The 25518-nt window shown below is 42.5% G+C and overlaps 1 protein-coding gene across 2 annotated transcripts; it reads right to left on the reverse strand.

Annotated features, from left to right (window-relative positions):
• Nucleotides 1–563: 563 nt before the first annotated feature.
• Nucleotides 564–8965, reverse strand: LOC139374937 (serine/threonine/tyrosine-interacting protein A-like). Of its 2 annotated transcripts, none has more exons than XM_071116193.1 (11): nt 8761–8965; nt 8351–8383; nt 8153–8206; nt 7178–7275; nt 7008–7068; nt 4009–4045; nt 2924–2963; nt 2724–2774; nt 2536–2608; nt 2262–2355; nt 564–1108 (listed from the first exon to the last, which is right to left on the reverse strand). In XM_071116193.1, exons 1-11 carry the CDS (start codon nt 8818–8820, stop codon nt 1035–1037), a joined length of 675 nt encoding a protein of 224 aa, XP_070972294.1. In that variant the 5' UTR covers nt 8821–8965; the 3' UTR covers nt 564–1034. The 2 variants fall into 2 exon arrangements, with proteins under 2 accessions (XP_070972294.1, XP_070972295.1); XM_071116194.1 differs by having other exon boundaries at nt 8480–8779.
• Between the last annotated feature and the right edge of the window lie 16553 nt (nt 8966–25518).

Genomic DNA, 25518 nt, shown 5'->3' on the forward strand with positions numbered 1-25518 from the left:
ATCACTCTTCATAACATTCTGGAGTATATGCAAATTGCCATCATACAAACTGAGGCAGCAGACTTTGTGAAAATTAATATTTGTGTCATTCTCAAAACCGTTGGCGACGACTGTACACTGGTTGTATTCGGCGCATGTGACAAATACAATTTGATTTGACATGGGTTGTATTAGTTACTGGTTATTTCAGCCCTCAGGAAGTTTGTAATCAAGAGGAAATTCTGTCCCATAAACTACATAGCTACAGTACATTTGGTATCAGATATCAAAGAATTGCCATCTATATTTGTGTGGGGTAAATTAAATGTAATTGTAGTGAAAGCTTATTTATTCAACCTTATTTTCAGTAGTCTTAACTGCAGACATTTGTATTTTATCATTTAATTATAAGAATACATTCTATGTAAAATGCAAATAAATACTTTTTAAACATTAGACTGGTTGTTACTTTGTCTATTGCTCGAAATACAAAAACCTGACTTATACTACTTGGGTGCATTGACTTTTACGTAAACTTCCATAATAGTGTTAAGTTGATAATCTAGAAATGACAGTACAACAGGCATGTTAGCCATCTGTTTATTGAGCAGTGGGTCGTTAATTCTCTGGCAAGCTTTTTTCTCTCCCTTTCATTTAAATACCATCACATTTTAAGCCTGATCTCTGTCCAACACTCCCAAATGTGGGCCTCCATCTCTCCATAGGGCATTGACTTTCTATTACTGTCCCTTACGCCAACTGCCACCTTCTGGCGAGAAATAACAAATCAAGTATCAAAAGTGCATTATTGCAATACTGTCCCGCTGAAAATGCAAAATGCTTTAAATAGTATAAAACTGCAAAAAACAGTGCATACAGCAAAAAATAATCACTTATGAAACTGTACCCCCCTCCCTTTGGTCTCAGACGTCAGGAAGCGAACCCAATCCCCCACCTTTAGAAAAGTTGAAATATTTACATTTTTAATCCCAATAAAAATGTTTTTTTTAAAAGAGTGCACTGTATGCAAAAACACTGCTATCTGCATAATAAACCTATCCGTTCTGTGCAGCAGTGACCTGCATTCCCCCGAAGTCCTCGTCTTCTTCCAGGCTTCGTTTCAGGCTGCCTGAGAAGTACAGACATTCAAAGGGTCAAACATCCAGAAATAAAGAAAGGGAAAGATAGCAGTGACAGGTGGTGAACTTAAAAGGGATACTTCGGTACAATATGCTACCTTAAATTTTTTTCAAACTGCACGCAGAGCCATAAAAATGGTATCTGTGAGTTTGTCTGAATCTGGGTAAGTAGGAAATTACAGAAGTATCCCTTTAATAAACTTTGTGTAAACACCTGAATTTCATGGGAAAGAATCGCTTATCTTTGGGCACTTATGAGAGCATCAACTCGGCTCAGTTGCTGATCAACTTCTTTCAATGCATATTGCAATACAGGGATAAAAGTTGAGCCTACAAGTCGACTGCATAAACCACATGATTGGCGGTCATGCCGTTTTGATTTAAGTCGCTTCAAGAGTCTGCAGTTGCTCCTCATCCACTGCACCCTGCAGCTATTGTGGAAAGCACAATTGTCCCCCAATCATTAATTAGGGTGTTTAGCTTGACCTACGTGAACCTGAATAAGAATAATTTGCCACGATTTATAAGCTGTAGTGCCCCCATATACTCTACTGGCAGACCGCGGTCGGACTTCAACCCGATATCATATAAACACTCATAAGGCATGGAAAATGTGTAGAATTGCGGGAAATTAACTTTAAAATTAATAATTCTATCTCCACCAACAGGGCTGTGAACAGTTTGGGTCACATGGGTTTTGAGTGGGGGTTTGCCACCTAGGAAAGGTGTGTGACAGGAACTTCTCAAATAGTACTTGAGTACCCCTGCTATAGTGGATCCAAACAAATGTGATATTTGAGAGACCTCTTACCACAATATGATATTTAGTTTGTGAGTGTTCTTAATGTGTTGTTGGGCGATATAGGGTGGTAGAATGTCACAATAAACTCTTCTCTAACTAAAACCTCTATTGAACAACGGTGGGTATTTTGACGCTGCCCTGTTGCTATGAGCTTTGCGGTTGGAAAACCACTAAATGTGTTGTCTGTACATAAGAACCTCCGCCGACTGCAATCGAGGACTTTCTAGGTTGTTGGTAAGTCATCTTAAAATGCACTCACGGTGACACAGACGTGTATGGTAAGCGTGGAATGAGCCCAGGTTCCTGTAACTGTAACATGAATGGAAGATGCACACACTGACCTGGCATTCCAGCATGCAGGGAGAACGATCTGCCCAGCTGTATTGGTGACATCATCTTGATAGTTAGTTTAGCTGAGTAGATCGCTTCATATTCCTGGAAAACACATCAAGAGATGGAGCGCTGCATTACAAACCATTCAGACAGAATTTCAAGCAGACATCCATCTGACACATTTGTAAAGTTGAAAACCATACAAGACATGCCTCATGTAATCTCAGTGATCAGAGCTGTTTGAAAGATTATGAGTTCACGACTTGATACACAGGACCCTACCTGTAATTGATGCACAAAGCCCACGTTAGGGTTGATGCAGAATCTCCTCTCCTGAACGTGGCTGAAAGCATCCCTGTAGAAGAACCAGCACATTTCAGAAGGACATGTTACTAGATATTTGGTCACAATGCATCTGGACAGTGTCTCTGCAATAAATGAAACATGCTTGGTTTGTTGAACGGTCTTACCTGTACTTTATGCCAAATGTCTCCATAAGGTATGCAATAACTAAGGCAGCGCTGAAAGGACAAGACAATAATTGTGATTGAGAGTAATACTTGTCTAACAGGAAGATCAAGCAAGATCAATACTCAAGCAGGCAAGAAGAGTATTTTCAAACACTAAGGATCTATTAAAAATCTAATCTATAACATGAGATGTGACAAACCTTCTTGATATCCCTGCGTTTCCATGAACTAGTACCTTTCCTATGTGAACAAGACAAGGACAGAGTCAATATACACTACTGTTCAAAAGTTTGGGTCACTTATAAATCCCCTTGTTTTTGAAAGGCACATTGTTTGTCCATTAAAACATCAAATTCATCAGAAATAGTGTAGACATTGTTAATGTTGTTATTGACTATTGTAGCTGGAAACAGCTGATTTATGGCATATCTACATAGGCCCAATATCAGCAACCATCACTTCTGTGTTCCAATGGCATGTGTTAGCTAATCCAAGTTTATAATTTTAAAAGGCTAATGTTGATCATTAGGAAACCCCGTTGCAATTATGTTAGCACAGCTGAAAACTGTAGTTCTGATTAAAGGAGGAATAAAACTGGCCTTCTTTAGACTAGTTGAATATCTGGAGCATCAGCATTTGTGGGTTCGATTACAGGCTCAAAATGGCTAGAAACAAATAACTTTTCTGAAACTCATCAGTCTATTCTTGTTCTGAGAAATGAAGGCTATTCCATGCAGGAAATGGCCAAGAAACTGAAGATCTGGTACAACGCTGTGAACTACTCCCTTCCCAGAACAGCGCAAACTGTCCCTAACCAGAATAGAAAGAGGAGTGGGAGTCCCCAATGCACAATTGAGCAAGAGGACAAGTACATTAGAGCGCCTAGTTTGAGAAACAGATGCCTCACAAGTCCTAAAACTGGCAGATACTCCATAAAAATTAAAAATAAATCAACCGTTTCCAGCTACACTAATTATTTACAACATTAACAATGTCTACCTTGTAATTCTGATAAATTTGAAGTTATTTTAAACAGACAAAAAAAGTTGCTTTTCTTTCAAAAACAAGGACATTTCTAAGTGACCCCAAACTTTTGAACAGTAGTGTATATTGTAAAGAGTTCACAAGTACTGTATAGTACTGCAAATTCCAACAATTCTCAAGGTGCAGGGTACAAGAAATGTAACATTGAAGTAAAAGTACCCGCACACTATTGTACGCACACAGTTTATTGCAACTAAATTCTAAAGACAAGATACTATTCAATTAAAGAAATGTTTATTACCTCCACTGGCTAAACAGTCATCAATAAATTCTTTAATCTGTGGAGAGAGGAAAATATATACATTTTAACATGACAGGGCAAATCAAATCAAATTGTAGTCACATGTGCCGAATACAACACCTTACAGTGAAATGCTTACTTATAAGCCCTTAACAAACAAATTAACTGCATTGTTGGTTAAGTAAAAAAATGAAAAATAACAGGAACAAATAATTAAAGAGCAGTGGTAAAATAACAATAGCGAGGCTATATACAGGGGTACAGGTACAGATTCAATGCACCGCTAGTCAAGGTAATTGAGGTAACATGTACATGTCGGTAGTTAAAGTGACTATGCATAGATTATAAATAGAGTAGCAGCAGCGTAGGTGGGCAATGCAAATAGTCTGGGTAGCCATTTGATCAGCTGTTCAGGAGTCTTATGGGTTGGGGGAAGAAGCCTTTTGGACGTAGACTTGGCACTCCGGTACCGCTTGCCATGCGGTAGCAGAGAGAACAGTCTATGACTAGGGTGGCTGGATTCTGACAATTTTCAGGGCCTTCCTCGGACACCGCCTGGTATAGAGGCCAAGCAGGCCATACCTGGCAGTGATGCAACCATGCTCTTAATGGTGCAGCTGTAGAACATTGAGGATCTGAGGACCCATGCCACATATTTTCAGTCTCCCGAGCGGGAATAGGCTTCGTCGTGCCCTCGATTGTCTTGGTGTGTTTGGACCATGATGGTTTGTTGGTGTACTGGACACCAAGGAACTTGAAGCTCTCAACCTGCACCACTTCAGCCCCGTCAATGAGAATGGGGGCATGCCCAGTCCTCTTTTTCCTGTAGTCCACAATCATCTGCTTTGTCTTGATCACGTTGAGAGGTTGCTGTCCTGGCACCACTCGGCCAGTTCTCTAACCTCCTCCCTATAGGCTGTCTCATTGTTGACGGTGATCAGGCCTACTACAGTTGTGTCATCGGCAAACTTAATGATGGTGGTGGAGTCATGCCTGGCCATGCAGTCATGAGTGAACAGGGAGTACAGGAGGAGAATGAGCATGCACCCCTGAGGGGCCCCCATGTTGAGGATCAGCGTGGTAAATGTGTTGTTACCTACCCTTACCACCCGGGGGTGGCCCGTCAGGATCCAGTTGCAGAGGGAGGTGTTTAGTCCCAGGGTCCTTAGCTTAGTGATGAGCATTGAAGGCACTATGGTGTGGAACGCTGAGCTGTAGTCAATGAATAGCATTCTCACAGGTGTTCCTTTTGTCCAGATGGGAAAGGGCAGTGTGGAGTGCAATAGAGATTACATAATTTATGGATCTGTTGGGGCGGTATGCAAATTGGAGTGGGTCTAGGGTTTCTGGGATAATGGTGTCTATGTGAGCGATGACTGACCTTTCAAAGCACTTCATGGTTACAGACGTGAGTGCTATGGGTCGGTAGTAATTTAGGCAGGTTACCTTAGTGTTCTTGGGCACAGGGACTATGGTGGTCTGCTTGAAAAAAGTTGGTATTACAGACAGGAAGAGAATAAAAATGTCAATGAAGACCCTTGCCAGTTGGTCAGCGCATGCTCGGAGTACACGTCCTGGTAATCCATCAGTAAGATTCGATCTTATTCCAGTATTGACGGTTCTTCTGAGGGCATTGTGGGATTTCTTATAAGCTTCCCGGGTTAGAGTCCCACTCGTTGAAAGCGGCAGCTCTACCCAACAGCTCAGTGCGGATGTTGCTTGTAATCCATGGCTTCTGGTTGGGGTATGTACAGTTGAAGTCGAAAGTTTACATATACCTTAGCCAAATACATTTAAACTCAGTTTTTCACAATTGCTGACATTTAATCCTAGTTAAAAATCCATTTTAGGTCAGTTAGGATCTAAGAATGTGTAATGTCAGAATAATAGTGGAGAGAATGATTTATTTCCGCTTCTATTTCTGTCATCACTTTCCCAGTGGGTCAGAAGTTTACATACACTCAATTAGTATTTAGTAGCATTGCCTTTAAATTGTTTAACTTGGGTCAAGCGTTTTGGGTAGCCTTCAACAAGCTTCCCACAATAAGTTGGGTGAATTTTGGCCCATTCCTCCTGACAGAGCTGGTGTAAATGAGTCAGTTTTCTAGGCCTCCTTGCTCACACACGCTTTTTCAGTTCTGCACACACATTTTCTATAGGCTTGTGGTCAGGGCTTTGTGATGGCCACTCCAATACCTTGACTTTGTTGTTCTTAAGCCATTTTTCCGCTTAAGCCTGCTTCAATATACCCACATAATTTTACTTCCTCATGATAACATCTATTTTGTGACGTACACCAGTCCCTTCTGCAGCAAGGTACCCCCACAACATGATGCAGGACAAGTTTTACTGTGGATATAGATACTGGAGGAAACCGGTACAAAAGTATCTCCACAAGGTCCTTTGCTGTTGTTCTGGGATAGATTTGCACTTTTCGACACCAAAGTACATTCATCTCTAGGAGACAGAACATGTCCCCTTCCTGAGCGGTATGACGGCTGCGTGGTCTAAAGCCATTACATAGTTTTCTGGAATTTTCCAAACTGTTTAAAGGCACAGTCAACTTATTGCATGTAAACTTCTGATCCACTGGAATTGTGATACAGTGAAGTATAAGTGAAATAATCTGTCTAAACAATTATTGGAAAAAATACTTGTGTCATGCACAAAGTAGACTTGCCAAAACTATAGTTTGCTAACAAGACATTTGTGGAGTGGTTGAAAAATGAGTTTTAATGACTCCAACCTAAGTATATGTAAACTTCCGACTTCAATTGTACGTACAGTCACTGTGGGGACGACGTCATCGATGCACTTATTGATGAAGCCAGTGACTGATGTGGTGTACTCCTCAATGCCATCAGAAGAATCCCGGAACATATTCCAGTCTGTGCTAGCAAAACAGTCCTGTAGCTTAGCACCTGCTTCAGCTGACCACTTTTTTTATTGACCGACTGAAATACTATGTAACATTATCCACCACATATGCTGAAACTCACCATAGGGAAATATCTAATTATGTTTTCCACAGGATTGTCAGCAATATCTAAAACGAGGTATCTGAAAACAGAAGAAAGCAGGCCACATTAATTAGCTGATAAATTAAGTGAGAGATGTCATTGGCTGAGTTATAAACACTACAAGTACCTGTTCTCAGTTTGTCGCTTACCTAAATTTATGTGGGAAGTTGGGCTTTATAAAATTGGCCTCGATATCTTGGCGGACACACACCATGTGCGTTATCCCCTGTCTTTCAAGGACAGAAAGCTAAAAGAGAACAAGAGTCGAGTTAACTTTTTGAGATTCTACAATATGTTGTTATTTTATAGTCCAGGGCACGGTTTCCCAAAATCATCTCTCTAGGAGCTGATCCGTCATTAATATTGTGGAATAATCATAATTTCAAGGTAAGATTTGAATGGAGAAGGTTGATCAGAGAGCAGCCCTGCCTTTCTTTCGATCCTATCAGTATCAACACATGTTCCAACAACACACGTAATTTGTTATTCGGCGCGTTGTAGGATCATTAAAACACTTGTAAGCATAAGTTCCATCACTATCGGAAAACCGTGCTGAGGACCTTCAATGTTTCGATGACCAACGTAGAGGGCCGGTGTGGGTTCTGGCTTTTCATCTAGCCAAGCAGAAACACACCTGCTTCTAGTAATTAACTAAACCCAGTCTATAGTCAAGACTTTGACAGGTTGAATCAGGGGTGTAACCATTACACCAATTCTGTTGCAAAACGTTGTCTATTGTAAATTAGCGTTACTTATGGCGGAGTGGACTAAGACACTGCATCTCAGTGCAAGAGGCGTCACTGCAGTACCTGGTTCGAATTTAGGCTGCATCACATCCGGCCATGATTGGGAGTCCCATAGGGCGGCGCACAATTGGCCCAGCATCGTCCGGGTTTGGCTGGGGTAGGCCGTCATTGTAAATAAGAATTTGTTCTTAACTGACTTGTCTACCTAAAAAAGGTTAAATAAAAATACTTCGGTAGTTTCCTCCCAGTTTCATTCCGTTTGGTTCTTAAACAGTAAACAGTTTCCGCTTGACTAGTCTGGAACAAATGCCTGCACCCACACCTGCCCTCAGCAGATAAGAACAGCCAACCCAGCAGATTTACAGGATACCAAATTACCTTGCTTTTCATAGCAGCTGAGTATGGACCTAAAAACAGGCCTGGTAGAATTTCCTAAAACAGATGAACAGGTTTTAGGTACATCATTATGAGATTACATGATTTAGCTACTATAGCTAATCACTCAGCAGCAGTCACTTTTGGTGCCCCTTACAATAATTCAATTTTGGGGACAAAAGGGCAACAAGCAAACGGTACCTGCATCTCTCTTCTCATTGGATACGCCCAGTCCTGTGGAATAGATAAGAAAAACAATGGAATACGTTAACTGACTGGTTAGCTAGTTCTCTAGCCGGTCAGTAGTCATCTGCCACAAGATACCCCTACCTGGATGTGTTATTGTAGCGAGCATAAGCTACACTTGCCAATGGGACAGCCAGCTGAACTCTTTCGACTGGCGATATGTGGTTAGCTAGTTAGCAAACTAGCAAACAAACATTTGAAAAATGCTTCATTCATGATTACATTTAGCTAAAAGTCCAATTTAGCGAGTGCGATTACATGTTAGAGTAATTTGTTCATGTTATGGGCTGTTTTTGAGTATGCTCGCAAGTTAGCTAAATTGTTCATGATTTGCTAGCTGCGTTAGCTTGCATGCTAGCGCTTACCAATAGGTCATCCTTTGACGCAGGAAGGGACGGGAAGTGAAGTTTATTATCCTCGTCCATGTTGCAGTGACCTCAGGCGGACGTGGCCTAGGCCTGTCACACGGTTTTCGTGGTTTGCTAAGTGTATAATTGCAGGAGTTTGTTTTGAGGTTGCGTATTCATGTCCACCATGCTGCTCCCTCGGAGGAGTCACGTGACCAAAGTTACGTAGATGTCGTTCGTCACTAGTTACCACATCCACAAAGTCATTAACCACGTCTACCAAATATCTTCTTAAAATGTGATTTTAAACCTATCCTTCAACCTAACCACGCGGCTAACATTATGCCAAAACATAAACTTAAATTAAGACTAAAACTGGTTGTTTTCATGGTAACTAGTGGAAACCATTCTTCTTCTCAGGTGATGTTTTAGGGCAAACGGTGTATTTCCTCACACTACTGGATGCTGGAAATTAAAAAAGCTTTGGTGCTATATGGTTCATTGGGACATCCCTACCCCCACTGAATTTGAAATTTAAAAAGGTTAAGATTAGGGTCAGGGTTAGGACTATGGTTAATGTTAGGGTAGGGATGTCCCAAGGATCCTGGATGACCAATAAAAAAAGGGATATCCAAAACGTAACATGGAATTCACTAAAAACTAAATACAAAGCAAAAACGTAAAACCCTTAGTCCCTCAAAACACACTCAGAGCCCTACTTAGGCCTGTTTGTCCATTCCATATTTTCCATTGTACTTTGACCTGTCCTGTTATTAGGGCATGTTGTTTGTTAACATGTCAGCACTTTTTTTATTTGATGGGCGCCATTTAGTTTAGGCTATTTGATCAGAGAAACCTGCATGATGTAAAAACTGTCTCTCATTTCATTGTCATAGATTTTATCTACAGCCTGTAGGCTACAGAAAAGGCCACATACTCTTTCTACAGATATATACTATATCTGCTCGTCACTGCAACAGCGCTCCGGAGAGGCGATAAATATTTTGCAAAGTGGGCACTGCTTATCACAGGGTGGCATCAGTGCTCACCTAAAAAGCCCCTATGCCAGTGTTTGAGATAATTTGTAATTGTTTTGGGGCAGAGTTATGTGAAGTTTTATGTGTTGTTGGAGGTGAGTCTTGGTCAGTTGAGGTCAGAAAATTCTGACTCCATAGGGGGCCTCCTAATCTACTTCTGCAGTTTATCGCCACAGCAATAAATGCCAAAATATCTACTTCCTTCATAACAATGGAGCCAGAGAAGGCAGACGTTCTACGTGCCCCCAACCGATTGTATTTTTTGTTTGTTTATTTGCGTTGTTTGTAACTTATTTTTTTACTTATTTTGTACATAATGTTGCCGCTACAGTCTCATGACCGAAAATAACTTCTGGATATCAGGACCGTGATTACTCACCACGGACTGGCAGAATCCTTTTTTCTTTTCATGAGTCTGATGAGCCCGACGTGAACGATATACTGCTTTCTTGGGAACAGGCGCAGATACCCGTGATTTGCGTGAAGAGGAGGTGGAGAAAAAGGGTCCAGAGGGCGGGCTGCCTTCTGATAATTCGTAGGCGATCGAATAAACCCCCACTTCTTTCCATTCTGCGAGCAACCATGCAATCTTTGGACAATGAAATAGATGACCTACTCAGAAGATTAAACTACCAACGGGACATTCAAAACTGTAATATCTTATGCTTCTCGGAGTCGTGGCTGAATGATGACACTATCAACATACAGCTGGCTGGTTATACGCTACACCGGTAGGATAAAACAGCGGCTTCTGGTAGACAAAGGGTGGCACACTATGTATTTTGTAAATAACAGCTGGTGCACGATATCTAAGGAAGTCTCGAGCTATTGCTCACCTGAGGTAGAGTATCTCATGATAAGCTGTAGACCACACTATCTACCGAGAGAGTTTTCATCTGGATTTTTCACAACTGTTTACATACCACCACAGTCAGAGGCTGGCACTATATTCCACCATAAGCAAACAAGAAAACGCTCACCTAGAGGCGACGCTCCTATTTGCCGGGGACTTTAATGCAGGGAAACCAAATTTCTATCAGCATGTTAAATGTGCAACCAGAGGGAAAAAAACTCTGGACCACCTTCACTCCACACACAGAGATGCATGTAAAGCTCTCCCTCAACCTTAATTTGGCAAATCTGAAAATAATTATATCCTCCTGATTCCTGCTTACAAGCAAAAATGAAAGCAGGACGCACCAGTGACTAGATCAATAAAATAAAATGGTCAGATGAAGCAGATGCTAAGGTACAGGACTGTTTTGCTAGCACAGACTGGAATATGTTCCGGGATTCCTCCGATGGCATTGAGGAGTACACCACATCAGTCATTGGCTTCATCAATAAGTGCATCGATGACGTCGTCCCCACAGTGACCGTACGTACATACCCCAACCTGAAGCCATGGATTACAGGCAACAGTCGCACTGAGCTAAAGGGTAGAACTGCCACTTTCAAGGAGCGGGACTCCTTGAAACTTATAAGAAATCCTGCTATACCCTCCGACGAATGCCCTCCTCCATCCAACAGGCAAAGCTTCAATACAGGACTAAGTTTGAATCGTACGACATCGGCTCTGACGCACTCCAATTTGCCTAACGCCCCCAACAGATCCCCAAATGATGCAATCTCTATTGCACTCCACACTGCCCTTTCCCACCTGGACAAAAAGAACACCAATGTGAGAAAGCTATTCATTGACTACAGCTCAGCGTTCAACACCATTGTGCCTTCAAAGCTCATCAATAAGCTAATGACCCGGGGACTAAACACCTCCCTCTGCAACTGGATCCTGGACTTCCTGACGGGCCGCCCTATATGGTAAGGAGAGATCATCTGCCATGCTGATCCTCAACACAGGGGCCCCTCAGGGGTGCGTGTTCAGTCTCCTCCTCTACTCCCTGTTCACTCATGACTGCATGGCCAGGTATGACTCCAACACCATCATTAAGTTTGCAGATGACACAACAGTAGTAGGCCTGATCACCGACAACAATGAGACAGCCTATAGGGAGGATGTCAGAGACCTGGCCGAGTGGTGCCAGGACAACAACTTCTCCCTCAACATGATCAAGACAAAGCAGATGATTGTGGACTACAGGAAAAAGAGGACCGGGCACACCCCCATTCTCATCGACGGGCTGAAGTGGAGCAGTTTGAGAGCTTCAAGTTTCTTGGTGTCCACTTCACCAACAAACTATCATGGTCCAAACACACCAAGACAATGGAGGGCATGACAAAGCCTATTCCCGCTCAGGAGACTGAAAAGATTTGGCATAGGTCCTCAGATCCTCAAAGTTTTACAGCTGCACCATTGAGAGCATGGTTGCATCACTGCCTGGTATGGCAACTGCTCGGCCTCGGACTGCAAGGCACTACAGAGGGTAGTGCGTATGGCACAGTACATTGCTGGGGCCAAGCTTTCTACCATCCAGGACCTCTATACCATGCGGTGTCAGAGGAAGGCTCTGAAAATTGTCAGAATCCAGCCACCCTAGTCATAGACTGTTCTCTCTGCTACCGCAGGGCAAGCGGTACCGGAGCGCCATGTCTAAGTCCAAAAGGCTTCTTCCCCCAACCCATGACTCCTGAACCATAAAACTCTGACAAGAAAACAATGAAAACCTTAACACGACTACATGCATTGCCATTATTTTAGTTACCATCCACCAATGGTTGAATTTGGTACTTTTTCTTTGTACATGCACCAAGCCTCCAAGTGGCTGACAACTGTATGGTCTCAGCGAGATTACATACCCACATAGCTGGTATAATATCAAAGATAAGGACCATGATTTTTATTGCAAAAAGTTATCGGAACCTGCAAAACTTATTAAGGTTAAAAAAGGGTTCTATAGAACCGTCGACAGGATCGTCTCCGAGTGAGGGTATGTAATCTTGCTGAGACCATACGGTTGTCAGCCACTCGGAGGCTTGGTGCATGTACAAAGAAAAAGTACCAAATTCAACCATTGGTGGATGGAAACTAAAATAATGGCAATGCATGTAGTCGTGTTAAGGTTTTCATTGTTTTCTTGTCAGAGTTTTATGGTTTTGCATATGACATATTTAACACATATTGCAGGTTACAGAAGACTCCTGTTGTACTATGAATCGCCACTCATCCCTGTTAGATCTTGATGTGTTGGCTCCATATGTATGTACACGTTAGTATAAAAACGTAGAATAGCATCTGTTTCATCTGCTCTTCCGAAGTCGTTCAGAGTGCACACTTTTCGTTTTTTAATATATAAATATCATTGTGGATTTTTTTTGTTTTTTTGGGGACTTACGCAAAAATTGTGTGATGGTGAAGGGCTACGTAAAGGACAGGGCGCAGTTTGCTTCTGAGAATCCCCGTCTAACAGTCGCTTCCCAATCACTTATGTCCAGTAGCCTTCAGAAATATCCATTAGGCGGGATTCACAGACTATCTTTTTATCTGTCCTGGCCGATAAATATTCGGGGCCATTGGCCTGTGGGCTTGAAGCTAAAGCTGTGCTAACATGGTGTTAAAGTATATGCTCTACTAGACTCGCTCCGCGTTCGTGTCCCTAACTAGAGAAAGTACGGAATGAGTTTGCAGGGCTGTGGTGGGCATTTTTTCGGGAGATATCATGTATTTAACACCCTGTATATTTGGTTTAGAGAACAAAGGCAGTGAATTCAAACAACAGGAGGGGATGTCTAGACATTTTGTCTACAACCGGGGTGGGGGCACCGGGCGCTAATTAGAAATATCAATGTTTAATCCCGGGGGTCGGCAGATATCTGGACATGCTGCATGCATGATAGTGCAAACCTTGGTTTCAAACGATCCCCTACAGAGAGAAAGGGCCTTGAGTGCAGATGCCTGGGCATTGTTGAACACACAACCCTCCCCTTTGTTTTTGAAACGCACACTCCTGCTCGCCCGTCACACGCACACTCACGCATGCACCCTGATTTTCCGTGTCTTTTTTCTTCTCGACAGACCGGGGTGATGATGTAAAATACATTTTCCTAACGTTAAAGGGTGAGATACTGTTTTAAATTCCTTTTATTTAATTCCAAAATATTTAGTACAAACTTTTTTAAGACGTTAGAATTAATTACCCAATTTTACTAATATTTAAGCAATGTATTTATGTAAAAACATTGGAGGCCTACAGTTGTAAATCATTACAAACTTTAATAACCAGTAATGTTTATAACATACCATTGTAGGAAAGACTATAAAATAATACATTGTTTTTTTTAAGACATTGCATTTCTCTGCGACAGACCAGGGCGTGAGAGAAAAGACAGTTTCCCCTTTTGTTAAAGGGTGAGATACATTTTTAAAACCAATTATTTAATTCAAAATATTTAGTACATACATTTTAACACGTTATAATTCAAATTTTTTACTATTTCTTACAGATAAAGGGGCTGGTTAGCCCTGACCATTATCAGTTTCCAATTCACCATCGCAAAGAAGCTTGCCCGCTCCATCAAAGCTCCGGATGTTTTCACTCTAATCCTCCTTCTGGCTTGTGAGTCCTGTGTTTGTCTCAACGATAACCTCGGCCATCGCCGTAATTGTGCACGATTTTGGAAAAGACTGTCCAGCTTATTCATAAGTGTTCTGAATATATGATAATCACGCAATTTAAAACTTAACACAGGCATAAACAAGTTTACATCATTGCATGCTTTGGAAAATACATATGAACTGACAGATTTCGTCGCATTTGCACTATCAAATTGTTCACATGCTCAAATTGTCACTTTGGAGTCAGAGGTATACACCATTGAAGCGATTCTTAGGGCCATCAGATCACTTCGTCCACAGACCAGTTCTTCCAGCGCATATCCGGGTAAACTTGAAGCGCTCAAGGCCTGTTCAATTTGATACAGCGCGAGTCTTATCTTAAGCCATTCTCTCATCCTTAGCGCTGGAGAAAAACTCCCGGGTTCTGCCCGATAATGGGGTTTGGGGCCGCTGTCTGTGAATATCTTAACCATAGATTCCTCAGGTTGGAATATGTAAGACATATGTCCCTCACTCCTATCCAAAACTCCTTTAAAACATTCTGGGGTCTCACGCAAAACATCCTCCAGGCTTTTGTCATTGGGTTCATGATATGAGCCGCATAGCACCCCGAGAATTGGCCTAGGAGACATATTTTTATGTTTATTATTCTGGGTTTTATTTAAAAAATCTTGTTTAGGTTCTAATCTCCCTGGTGTACATGCACCGAACATCCATAGGCTGGAACCACCTGGACGCTCTGTGCATGTACATATAAAGAGAACTAAATAGGAAACTCAACAGTGTGTTAGGCTGAGAAACATTATTTAGATGGCTGTTTTATTGTTGTTGAAAGCTTGAAATGTACACAATGCCAAGGGACCTTGTTTCTAATACACACACACACACACACACACACACACACACATTCCTGCTTCATAGATAGCAACCCTAAGGGCAATAAAACAAGGGTGTGGGGCCATACTCTTTCAAACCCCCCCAGTTCAACCAGGTACCTAGACATCAATCAGCATGACAACTTCAAAGGAATAGATGCAATATAGATATAAAATAACACATCCTCTAACACGTGACAACAGGAACAGGATGTCCTGGCCGGATGCCCATATTTGGACATGTACGCGTCATCTGGACACAGGGCCATAAATCAAAAATGTTGACCCATGCCGTCTACTTTATTCTCTCTCCCAACTACACTCCAAACATTTTCATATTGGTCTTCTCCGCCCCAACTACATAGAAGATAAGTGTGTGTGTAATATGAGTGTGACAGATTTCTTAAGGTAATAGTTTTAATCGCAGTAGATGCTATGTGACTGAACAACATGGCAAGGTATGGCACAAGTAGCAGAGAGACACAAGCATTAGAAAATGTTAAGATGAAGATTCCGCCCATGATCTACTGCATATACATTCACAGGGTAGGTACATATCAAGAGTTGCTTTAGGTGAAGAGAGAGAAGAGGACCACTGCCTTTAAAATGAGTCTCTTTCAAGAAAGGAGAAGAGTTCAGCCTCTGAAATGAGTCCTGCCGTGGATTAGGACCCCTTCCATGGAGCTAAGAAGTGAAAACAGTCTGTGCTGTATGTCTGAGTATCTGTGTGTGCAGATATGACTTGAGATCTGAAATCCTGCAAGGAGCTCAATACAATTCCATCATTTTCAGACAGTTTGAATTAAAGCTGGAATGTTTTTCTGTGTTGTCCTGAGGCCCAGTCCACAAGCAGAGACCGGCTGTATGTCCATGAAGAGTGACCAGTCTATGATGCTGCCAATAGAATTCAGACAGAAAGCTTTTCCTACAAAACAAGGGTAAATTCCCATGCATATCTTTTTGTTGTTGTGGAGGGTGACATTTTTTATACTTTTTACGAGTTTGCGGTCTATCAAAAAGCCAGTGAAGTTCAGGGATGGAGAACATTACCTCTACATAATAACATGAAATGTAACAAAGTTATTACAATTGAAATGACGCATAGAAATCATAGAACATGGTCAGAGGAAAAATACATTATTGTGAAATCCAAAAGAGAATGACTAGACATTTAAAAGGCATGATATTCTTTGATTCGTGGTTTAACTAATTTTCATGTTATGTTTTTGACAAGGCCCAGCATGAGAGATCAGACTCACCTGTACCTATGTATGTGTCCATGAAGACTGCCTATAGAATTCAGACAGAAAGCCTTTCCTACAAACCAAGGGTACCTTCCCATGCATACATTTTTTGTTGGGTGACATTTTATTCAAATCAAATCAAATGTATTTATATAGCCCTTCTTACATCAGCTGATATCTCAAAGTGCTGTACAGAAACCTGGCACAAAATCCCAAACAGCAAGCAATGCAGGTGTAGAAGCACGGTGGCTAGGAAAAACTCCCTAGAAAGGCCAAAACCTAGGAAGAAACCTAGAGAGGAACCAGGCTATGAGGGGTGGCCAGTCCTCTTCTGGCTGTGCTGGGTGGAGATTATAACAGAACATGGCCAAGATGTTCAAATGTTCATAAATGACCAGCATGGTCAAATAATAATAATCACAGTAGTTGTCGAGGGTGCAGCAAGTCAGCACCTCAGGAGTAAATGTCAGTTGGCTTTTCATAGCTGATCATTCAGAGTATCTCTACCTCTCCTGCTGTCTCTAGAGAGTTGAAAACAGCAGGTCTGGGACAGGTAGCACATCCGGTGAACAGGTCAGGGTTCCATAGCCGCAGGCAGAACAGTTGAAACTGGAGCAGCAGCACGGCCAGGTGGACTGGGAACAGAAAGGAGTCATCATGCCAGGTAGTCCTGAGGCATGGTCCTAGGGCTCAGGTCCTCCGAGAGAAAGAAAGAGAGAATTAGGGAGAGCATACTTAAATTCACACAGGACACCGGATAAGACAGGAGAAGTACTCCAGATATAACAGACTGACCCTAGCCCCCTGACACACAAACTACTGCAGCATAAATACTGGAGGCTGAGACAGGAGGGGTCAGGAGACACTGTGGCCCCATCCGCTGATACCCCAGGACAGGGCCAAACAGGAAGGATATAACCCCACCCACTTTGCCAAAGCACAGCCCCCACACCACAAGAGGGATAACTTCAACCACTAACTTACCATCGAGACAAGGCCGAGTATAGCCCACAAAGATCTCCGTCACGGCACAACCCAAGGGGGGGCGCCAACCCAGACAGGAAGATCACATCAGTGACTCAACCCAGTTTACAAATGACTTTACAAATGTTTCTCTCTACAGTACTCTACGGCAGGGTTTCCCAAACTCGGTCCTGTGGCTCTCCCTGGGTGCACGTTTTTGTTTTTGCCCTAGCCCTAGCTAGATAAAGATTTTTTTTAATCAGCTGTGTTGTGCTAGGGCAAAAACAAAAAGGGGGGCAGGACCAAGTTTGGGAAACCCAGCTTTATGGGACAAAGTTCTTAAAGTAACTGCCCAGTAAAAAAACGCATTTTTAAAAGTTCATATTCATGTAACTCATACCCAAATAATGTTGTTGGATCATATTTGTGGCCAAGGCATGAATTTGAGAAACTTGTAAACAGACTTGTAAACTATTTGAAGATGCAATGGTCTTGAGAATGAGATGGCTAATCAGCGGTCTACTCGCATTAATATTTTGAATGACTGGTATACGTCCATATCATTCTGTTGTTGGGTTATGCCCACCCCATTCTAACACAGACAAGCCTTTCTTTAACATACTTAATTGAAATGTTATGCATTGTTGTGAAGGGCTCGCAAGTAAGCATTTAACTGTTAGTCTACACCTGTTGTTTACAAAGCATGTGACGAATACAATTGTATTACATTTTTTTGTAAGGAAAACAATTTCAATCATATTGAATGTAATTAATTATAGGTCATATTTCATAGAAATCTGGAAACACTGGGCAGTTACTTCCTTTTTCCTTCTCTCCATATGGTGTTGAGCAATCTCAGTGAATTCCATCACATTCTTCGCAGTGATCCGCACTGATCCGGCAGCCCTTTCATGCACTGTTCCAGAAATAGATGTTTCATCTCATTCTTATCTGTCTCAGCATTCCAGGCCTGTCTCCACAGGATCCTGGCTTTATTCATATAAACCGGCACAGTTTCATCCTCTTCTAGGGTCAATGATTTCATCAACTGAGGCCTGGGTTGAGTGGGGTATTTCCTCCTGATGGCAGTCCACATCCCATTGCGGTATTGATCAAATGGAGTCTTTATGGCAAACATCCCTCTCATCCCTGCATCATTCATGAGTTCACAACATTCCTGGTCCCCCATGCATCTATTCATGACAGCCACCATGTCTCCTACTGTCAGTTCATCCGCTGCAGTCAGGCTCTCAAAGGCCTTCACCCACCTACATTCAGACTCTTCTGGTAGCGGCAGGGCTTCTACTAGAGTCTGCAAGTCCCTGTGAGCCCAAGGTTTGTATACTGTTTGTCCACCAGGTAGTTGTATTAGTGGCATCATGTTAGCACCACCCTGTTTGGTCTTACTCCTGGTGTGGTGTGCGGGAGCGGACTGTTGATCCCATAGGCCCCCCTCAAATACGCCACAGATGAATCTTTGGTCAAGCTCACACTGTGTGGGCCCAACCCGGGGTGTGTCTTCACCATCTTCATATTCCTCTGTTCCTTGGCTGTGCGTACCCAGCCTGATGAAATGTACACCTGGCCCTGATGTCGGTGTGCATTGATTCAGCTTAGTCTGTTCCTTACGCCTTATTTCAATCCGTTCCATGTCTTTCAGGGTCCGTTCCAGTATTTTCACTGCTCCCTCCTCCTTTCTGAGTTTGTCTTGGAGTTCATTCCATACTCTCCTCCGCTCCTCTTCTTCCTCTTGGGTATTTGTCAGGCTTGTCTCAGTCCATCTGATTCCATTATCAGAGGATCCACTTTCACTCCTGCTGTCTATGCTCATATTTCCTCCTTCCATCTGTACTTTACTTAGTTCAGCCACTCCTCTGCTCAGCTCTCTGGCAGCTTCCACCAGAGCCTGTATTTCTTCTTTTCTTCCCTCTGACGCCAGGCACCATTCTTGTCCACTGCTGCCATCATCTGGTCTTTTGTGGTAGTTTACTGTGGCTGAGCGATCCAGTACAGGTGCCATTATTCGTGGACTATCATAGGGTGGTGGCGCTTTAGGGAGTTCCGGGTATAGTCTACCTCCCTGTGGTTTTGGTGGGTTTTCATCCGTGCACATTTTCTTGAGTTTTTCCAGCATAGCCAGTCCTATGCGTTCCTTCAATTTATCCTTCTCCATGTCTTCCTTGATTTTACCCTTACTCGGCTCTCCTCCCTGTTTCCACTTGGAACAGGTTTTGTATGTTTTACGCTTCAGTGCTTCCAGCATTCTACCAGGCTCCCCTTCGTCTGGGAGCCCGTTGGACGCGGCAATAATGCCCTCTTCTATCCATCGTCTGTATAATTTTTCTCCTTTCTTTCTCCAATCTTTTTTCTATTTTCCTCCATTGGTCTCTAATGCTGATTTCAATGTTTTCAACACCTTCTCTGCCTCCTGATTAGCCATTGTCTAATGTATTTCAATTACTTGTTTTAATTTGAATACAATATAAATTATCAGGTTCAATTGTGTGCTGCCTTAGAATGTGTCCCAATCTAGCCACTGTTTAGTAAACACCGTGCACTTCTCCTTTACCGTTTCAAAACATAACCTAGGTCTCACACCTGTTATTTACCCGAAGGTCATACAAACTTGCAAACATACATCAGTTCGAATCACTCAAACCTGCAAACATACATCAGTTCGAATCACTCAAACCTGCAAACATACACGGTTGAATCACTCAAACCTTACAAACATACGTCAGTTCGAAGCACTCAATTTAAATAATAAAAATGCGCAGTTATTTATCCTCCCTTACTCTTATGCAATATAACCAGGTACTATAACCCTTATAAGGATTTATAAACCTTTCATTCAAACTTGATACCAGCTACAACTGAAATATCTAATGTACTACATATGCTTCAGCAACCATCCAATGTAACACAGGTCTTTTTAATTTGTTGGCCTGCAAATTCTATCCGTAGATCATTCACTCTGATACAGCGTGCCCACTCCAGTGTTACTGCACTCACTCTAAATTTACCCAAAGTAAATATCCATTTACACTAGAAACATTTCCTCATGCACACCAGTACACAGCATTCATTGTTACATTGCGATCCTGCTCACACACACACTAGTGAATTCCTTTAACCAATCCGATTCACCTTCATTCAAACAACTGGGTACACGTTACACCAACCGACCCATTTAGTACAGTACATTTGCTGTTATACCATAAGAGCGATCGATCAGTTCAAAATTGCATTTACCACTATGTATTCCCCATGATCCTTTACCAATATAAATTAATAGAATTTGGTTACTTACATCAAACAGGTGTCTCACAAAACTACATTTGGATAACTCCAATGTGCAGAACTTTCGTTTTTCACAACAGGTTTCTGATTACCTTTTTTAGTTGACCGGTCAGGATTTGTGAGACACACCGTCCGACGATAGTACCGGCCAATCGGCTGGCACACGAATGTCCAGCGAAATCCTTCACCAGATCACGTTAGGGGGTCACCAATTGTTAGAGTCGCGTCAATTCGAATCTGGTATCAGGATAAATATGAGTCACCAATTGTATACTATGTATTTTTTTATTAGCTAAGCAATAAGTGGTAAATGCAATTTTCTGTCCCACCTCGCAGGGCAAACAGAGAACTGACTTGTTCTTGACAAAGATATTATAAATATACCCTGACAGAAATAGTTCCTGCTTCCGAGCCGGCCTGTCAGAGTAGAGACTGGGCGTGGTTTAAACTCACCCAGCCTATCGTTGATTGTTGGCGCAGAGGCTGGTCCCAGCCCCCTAAGCGCTTCAGTTGATAGATGTAACTGTTGCTGTGAAGAATATCTATGCGCTCATGCTCGATACCGTTATCTCGCACCTGGCTCCTGTTATCTAACAAAAGACCGTTTGTTCTCGCAACAATACGTTCTGAATGTGCCCCCCCAACTCATTGCACAGTTCCTGTCTTCATGTTATTCTATATTTTTCCATCATGAGAAAGGCCCATGGCCCTGAAACTGTTAACAATGTTTCAAGTCAGCTATGTTGCAAAACACATACATACATCCACACAAGCCAACAGCAAATAATATTCAATCACATATATGGTAACGGGCTATAGTGCATAACACAGAATCCTTATATTACTGATTTGTCTATAAATGTTGTTTTCTCCATCGGATGCCTGTAAGCTCACACTGGATCCAAACACAGCACACAGAACACTCTCTCTGTCTAAGGGAAACAGAAAGGTGACACAGGGAAGCTATCAGCCATACAGCGCATTCACAAGGTATTCAGCCCCATTCCCTATTTTCACATTTTATTACGTTACAACCTTATTCTAAAATGTATTAAATTATTTTTAACCTCATTAAATCAACATAATTAAAAAGCAAAAACAGGTTTTTAGACATTTTAATTGTCAGGGAGGTGACCAAGAACCCAAATTGTCACTCTGACAGAGCTCCACAGTTCCTCTGTGAAGATGGGAGCACCTTCCAAAAGGACAACCATTCTCTGCAGCACTCCACCAATCAGATCTTCATGGTAGATTGGCCAGATGGAAGCCACTCCTCAGTAAAAGGCACATGACAGCCCGCATGGAGTCTGCCAAAAGGCACCTAAAGGACTGAGAAACAAGATTCTCTGGTCTGATGAAACCAAGATTTAACTATTTGGCCTGAATGCCAAGTGTCATGTCTGAAAGAAACCTGGCACCATCCCTACGGTGAAGCACAGTGGTGGCAGCATCATGCTGTGGGGGATATTTTTCAGCGGCAGAGACAGGGAGGCTAGTCAGGATCGAGGGAAAGATGAATGGAGCAAAGTACAGAGAGACCCCTTGATGAAAACCTGCTCTAGATCTCTCAGGACCTAAGACTGAGCCGAAGGTTCACCTTCCAACAGGACAATGACCGTAAGCACACAGCCAAGACAATGCAGGAGTGGCTTCGGGACAAGTCTCTGAATGTGCTTGAACATCTCTGGAGAGACCTAAAATAGCTGTGCAGCAACAATCCCCATCCAACCTGACAGAGCTTGAGAGGATCTGGAGAGAAGAATGAGAGAAACTCTGCAAATACTGGTGTTCCAAGCTTGTAGCATCATACCCCAAAATAATTGAGGCTGTAATTGCTGCCAAAAGGTAACTTCAACAAAGTACTGAGTAAAGGGTCTGAATACTTATGTAAATGTGATATCAGTTTTTTTTATATGCATTTGCAAAAATGTCTAAAAACCTGTTTTTAATTTGTGATTTTAGGGTATTGTGTGTAGATTGATGAGGGGGTAAAAAAACAATTTAATACATTTTAGAATAAGGCTGTAATGTAACAAAATGTGATAAAGGTTGAGGGGTCTGAGTACTTTCCAAATGCACTGTATCCAGATCACCAAGGGAAATATGAGGTCTATGAGGTCTGTGTAGAGAAGGGCTAACTGGGCACTGTTACTGGGAGGCAGAGTGGAGTGGGACAGAGACTATTTTAGGGGTGGCATAAAGGAAATAGCGGGACAGGAGAGGAGGTTAACCTAATGCTTAGAAATTATGAGTCCTAGATTCTGCAATGCTCTAAGTACATATACTCTGCCTGCCACAACTGTAAGCAGACTACCATACACTTCAATTCTGTTGGAGGGGGCAGGTATCTGGACTGGCCAGTTGACACTCTGCCCTTCTACACCATCTCCTCTGACACACTAACCCAACTGTACACATTCTACTCCACTTTCACTAAGCCTCTCTACCCAGTGTTTCAGGTTAAAAATTCATTGACTCTTTGCTGTAATTGAATTAAAAGAAACTCAAACATAAGTGTGACGATGTGGTTTTCCTGCAAAATCAATTCTACAGGCAGTTGGGTGAGTGGCGGTGTGTTTTACCCTGCTCTGTTGGCTGTCCAGATGTTCTGTCTCACTTTATCCACTAGAGATCAGTGTATACTGTGAAATTGATACAAACTTTTGAAAAGATAAGGATAATGGCACCAACCACTTACCTGTACATTTTTATAATTATTGGCCATGTGTTGACAACGGCGACAAGTGTAGTTTAATGCTCGTCACTGCAGGCATGTTCTGATTTATTTATTTCACCTTTATTTAAACCAGGTAGGCAAGTTGAGAACCAGTTCTCATTTACAATTGCGACCTGGCCAAGATAAAGCAAAGCAAAGCAGTTCGACACATACAACAACACAGAGTTACACATGGAGTAAAACAAACATACAGCCAATAATACAGTAGAAAAATAAGTCTATATACAATGTGAGCAAGTGAGGTGAGATAAGAGAGGTGAAGGCAAAAGGCCATGGTGGCGAAGTCAATAAAATATAGCAAGTAAAACACTGATTGATTTGCAGTGGAAGAATGTGCAAAGTAGAGATATAAATAATGGGGTGCAAAGGAGCAAAATAAATAAATACAGTAGGGAAAGAGGTAGTTGTTTGGGCTAAATTATAGATGGGCTATGTACAGGTGCAGTAATCTGTGAGCTGCTCTGACAGCTGGTGCTTAAAGCTAGTGAGGGAGATCAGCGTTTCCAGACATTTTTGTAGTTCGTTCCAGTCTACAATCCATCCAGCAGAGATCTGGAAGGAGAGGCGGCCAAAGGAAGAATTGGTTTTGGGGGTGACCAGAGAGATATACCTGCTGGAGCGCGTGCTACAGGTGGGTGCTGCTATGGTGACCAGCGAGCTGAGATAAGGGTGGACTTTACCTAGCAGGGTCTTGTAGATGACTTGGAACCAGTGGGTTTGGCGACGAGTATGAAGCGAGGGCCAGCCAATGAGAGCGTACAGGTCGCAGTGGTGGGTAGTATATGGGGCTTTGGTGACAAAACAGATGGCACTGTGATAGACTGCATCCAATTTATTGAGTAGGGTATTGGAGGCTATTTTGTAAATTACATCGCCGAAGTCGAGGATTGGAAGGATGGTCAGTTTTACAAGGGTATGTTTGGCAGCATGAGTGAAGGATGCTTTGTTGCAGAATAGGAAGCCAATTCTGGATTTAACTTTGGATTGTAGATGTTTGATGTGAGTCTGGAAGGAGAGTTTACAGTCTAACCAGACACCTAGGTATTTGTAGTTGTTCACATATTCTAAGTCAGAGCCGTCCACAGTAGTGATGTTGGACAGGAGGGCAGGTGCAGGCAGCAATCGGTTGAAGGGCACGCATTTAGCTTTACTTGTATTTAAGAGTAATTGGAGGCCACGGAAGGAGAGTTGTAATGGCATTGAAGCTCGCCTGGAGGGTTGTTAACACAGTGTCCAACGAAGGGCCAGAAGTATACAGAATGATCTCGTCTGCGTAGAGGTGGATCAGAGAATCACCAGCAGCAAGAGCAAAATTATTGATGTATACAGAGAAGAGAGTCGGTCCAAGAATTGAACCCTGTGGCACCCTCATAGAGACTGCCAGAGGCCCGGACAACAGACCCTCTGATTTGACACACTAAACTCTATCAGAGAAGTAGTTGGTGAACCAGGCGAGGCAATCATTTGAGAAACCAAGGCTGTCGAGTCTGCCGATGAGGATGTGGTGATTGAAAGAGTCGAAAGCCTTGGCCAGGTCAATGAAAACGGCTGCACAGTATTGTTTCTTATGGATGGCGGTAAAGATATCGTTTAGGACCTTGAGCGTGGCTGAGGTGCACCCATGACCAGCCCTGAAACCAGATTGCATAACGGAGAAGGTATGGTGGGATTCGAAATGGTCGGTAATCTGTTTGTTGATTTGGCTTTCGAAGACCTTAGAAAGGCAAGGTAGGAGAGATATAGGTCTGTAGCAGTTTGGGTCGAGAGTGTCCCCCCCTTTGAAGAGGGGGATGACAGCAGCTGCTTTCCAATCTTTGGGAATCTCAGACGACACGAAAGAGAGGTTGAACAGGCTAGTAATAGGGGTGGCAACAATTTCAGCAGATAATTTTAGAAAGAAAAGGGTCCAGATTATCTAGCCCGGCTGATTTTTATGGGTCCAGATTTTGAAGCTCTTTCAGAATACCAGCTGACTGGATTTGGGAGAAGGAGAAATGGGGAAGGCTTGGGCGAGTAGCTGTGGGGGGTGCAGTGCTGTTGACCGGGTTAGGGGTAGCCAGGTGGAAAGCATGGCCAGCCGTAGAAAAATGCTTATTGAAATTCTCAA

Source organism: Oncorhynchus clarkii, chromosome 19, assembly GCF_045791955.1.
Source record: "Oncorhynchus clarkii lewisi isolate Uvic-CL-2024 chromosome 19, UVic_Ocla_1.0, whole genome shotgun sequence".
In the NCBI taxonomy this organism is placed as follows: domain Eukaryota; kingdom Metazoa; phylum Chordata; class Actinopteri; order Salmoniformes; family Salmonidae; genus Oncorhynchus; species Oncorhynchus clarkii.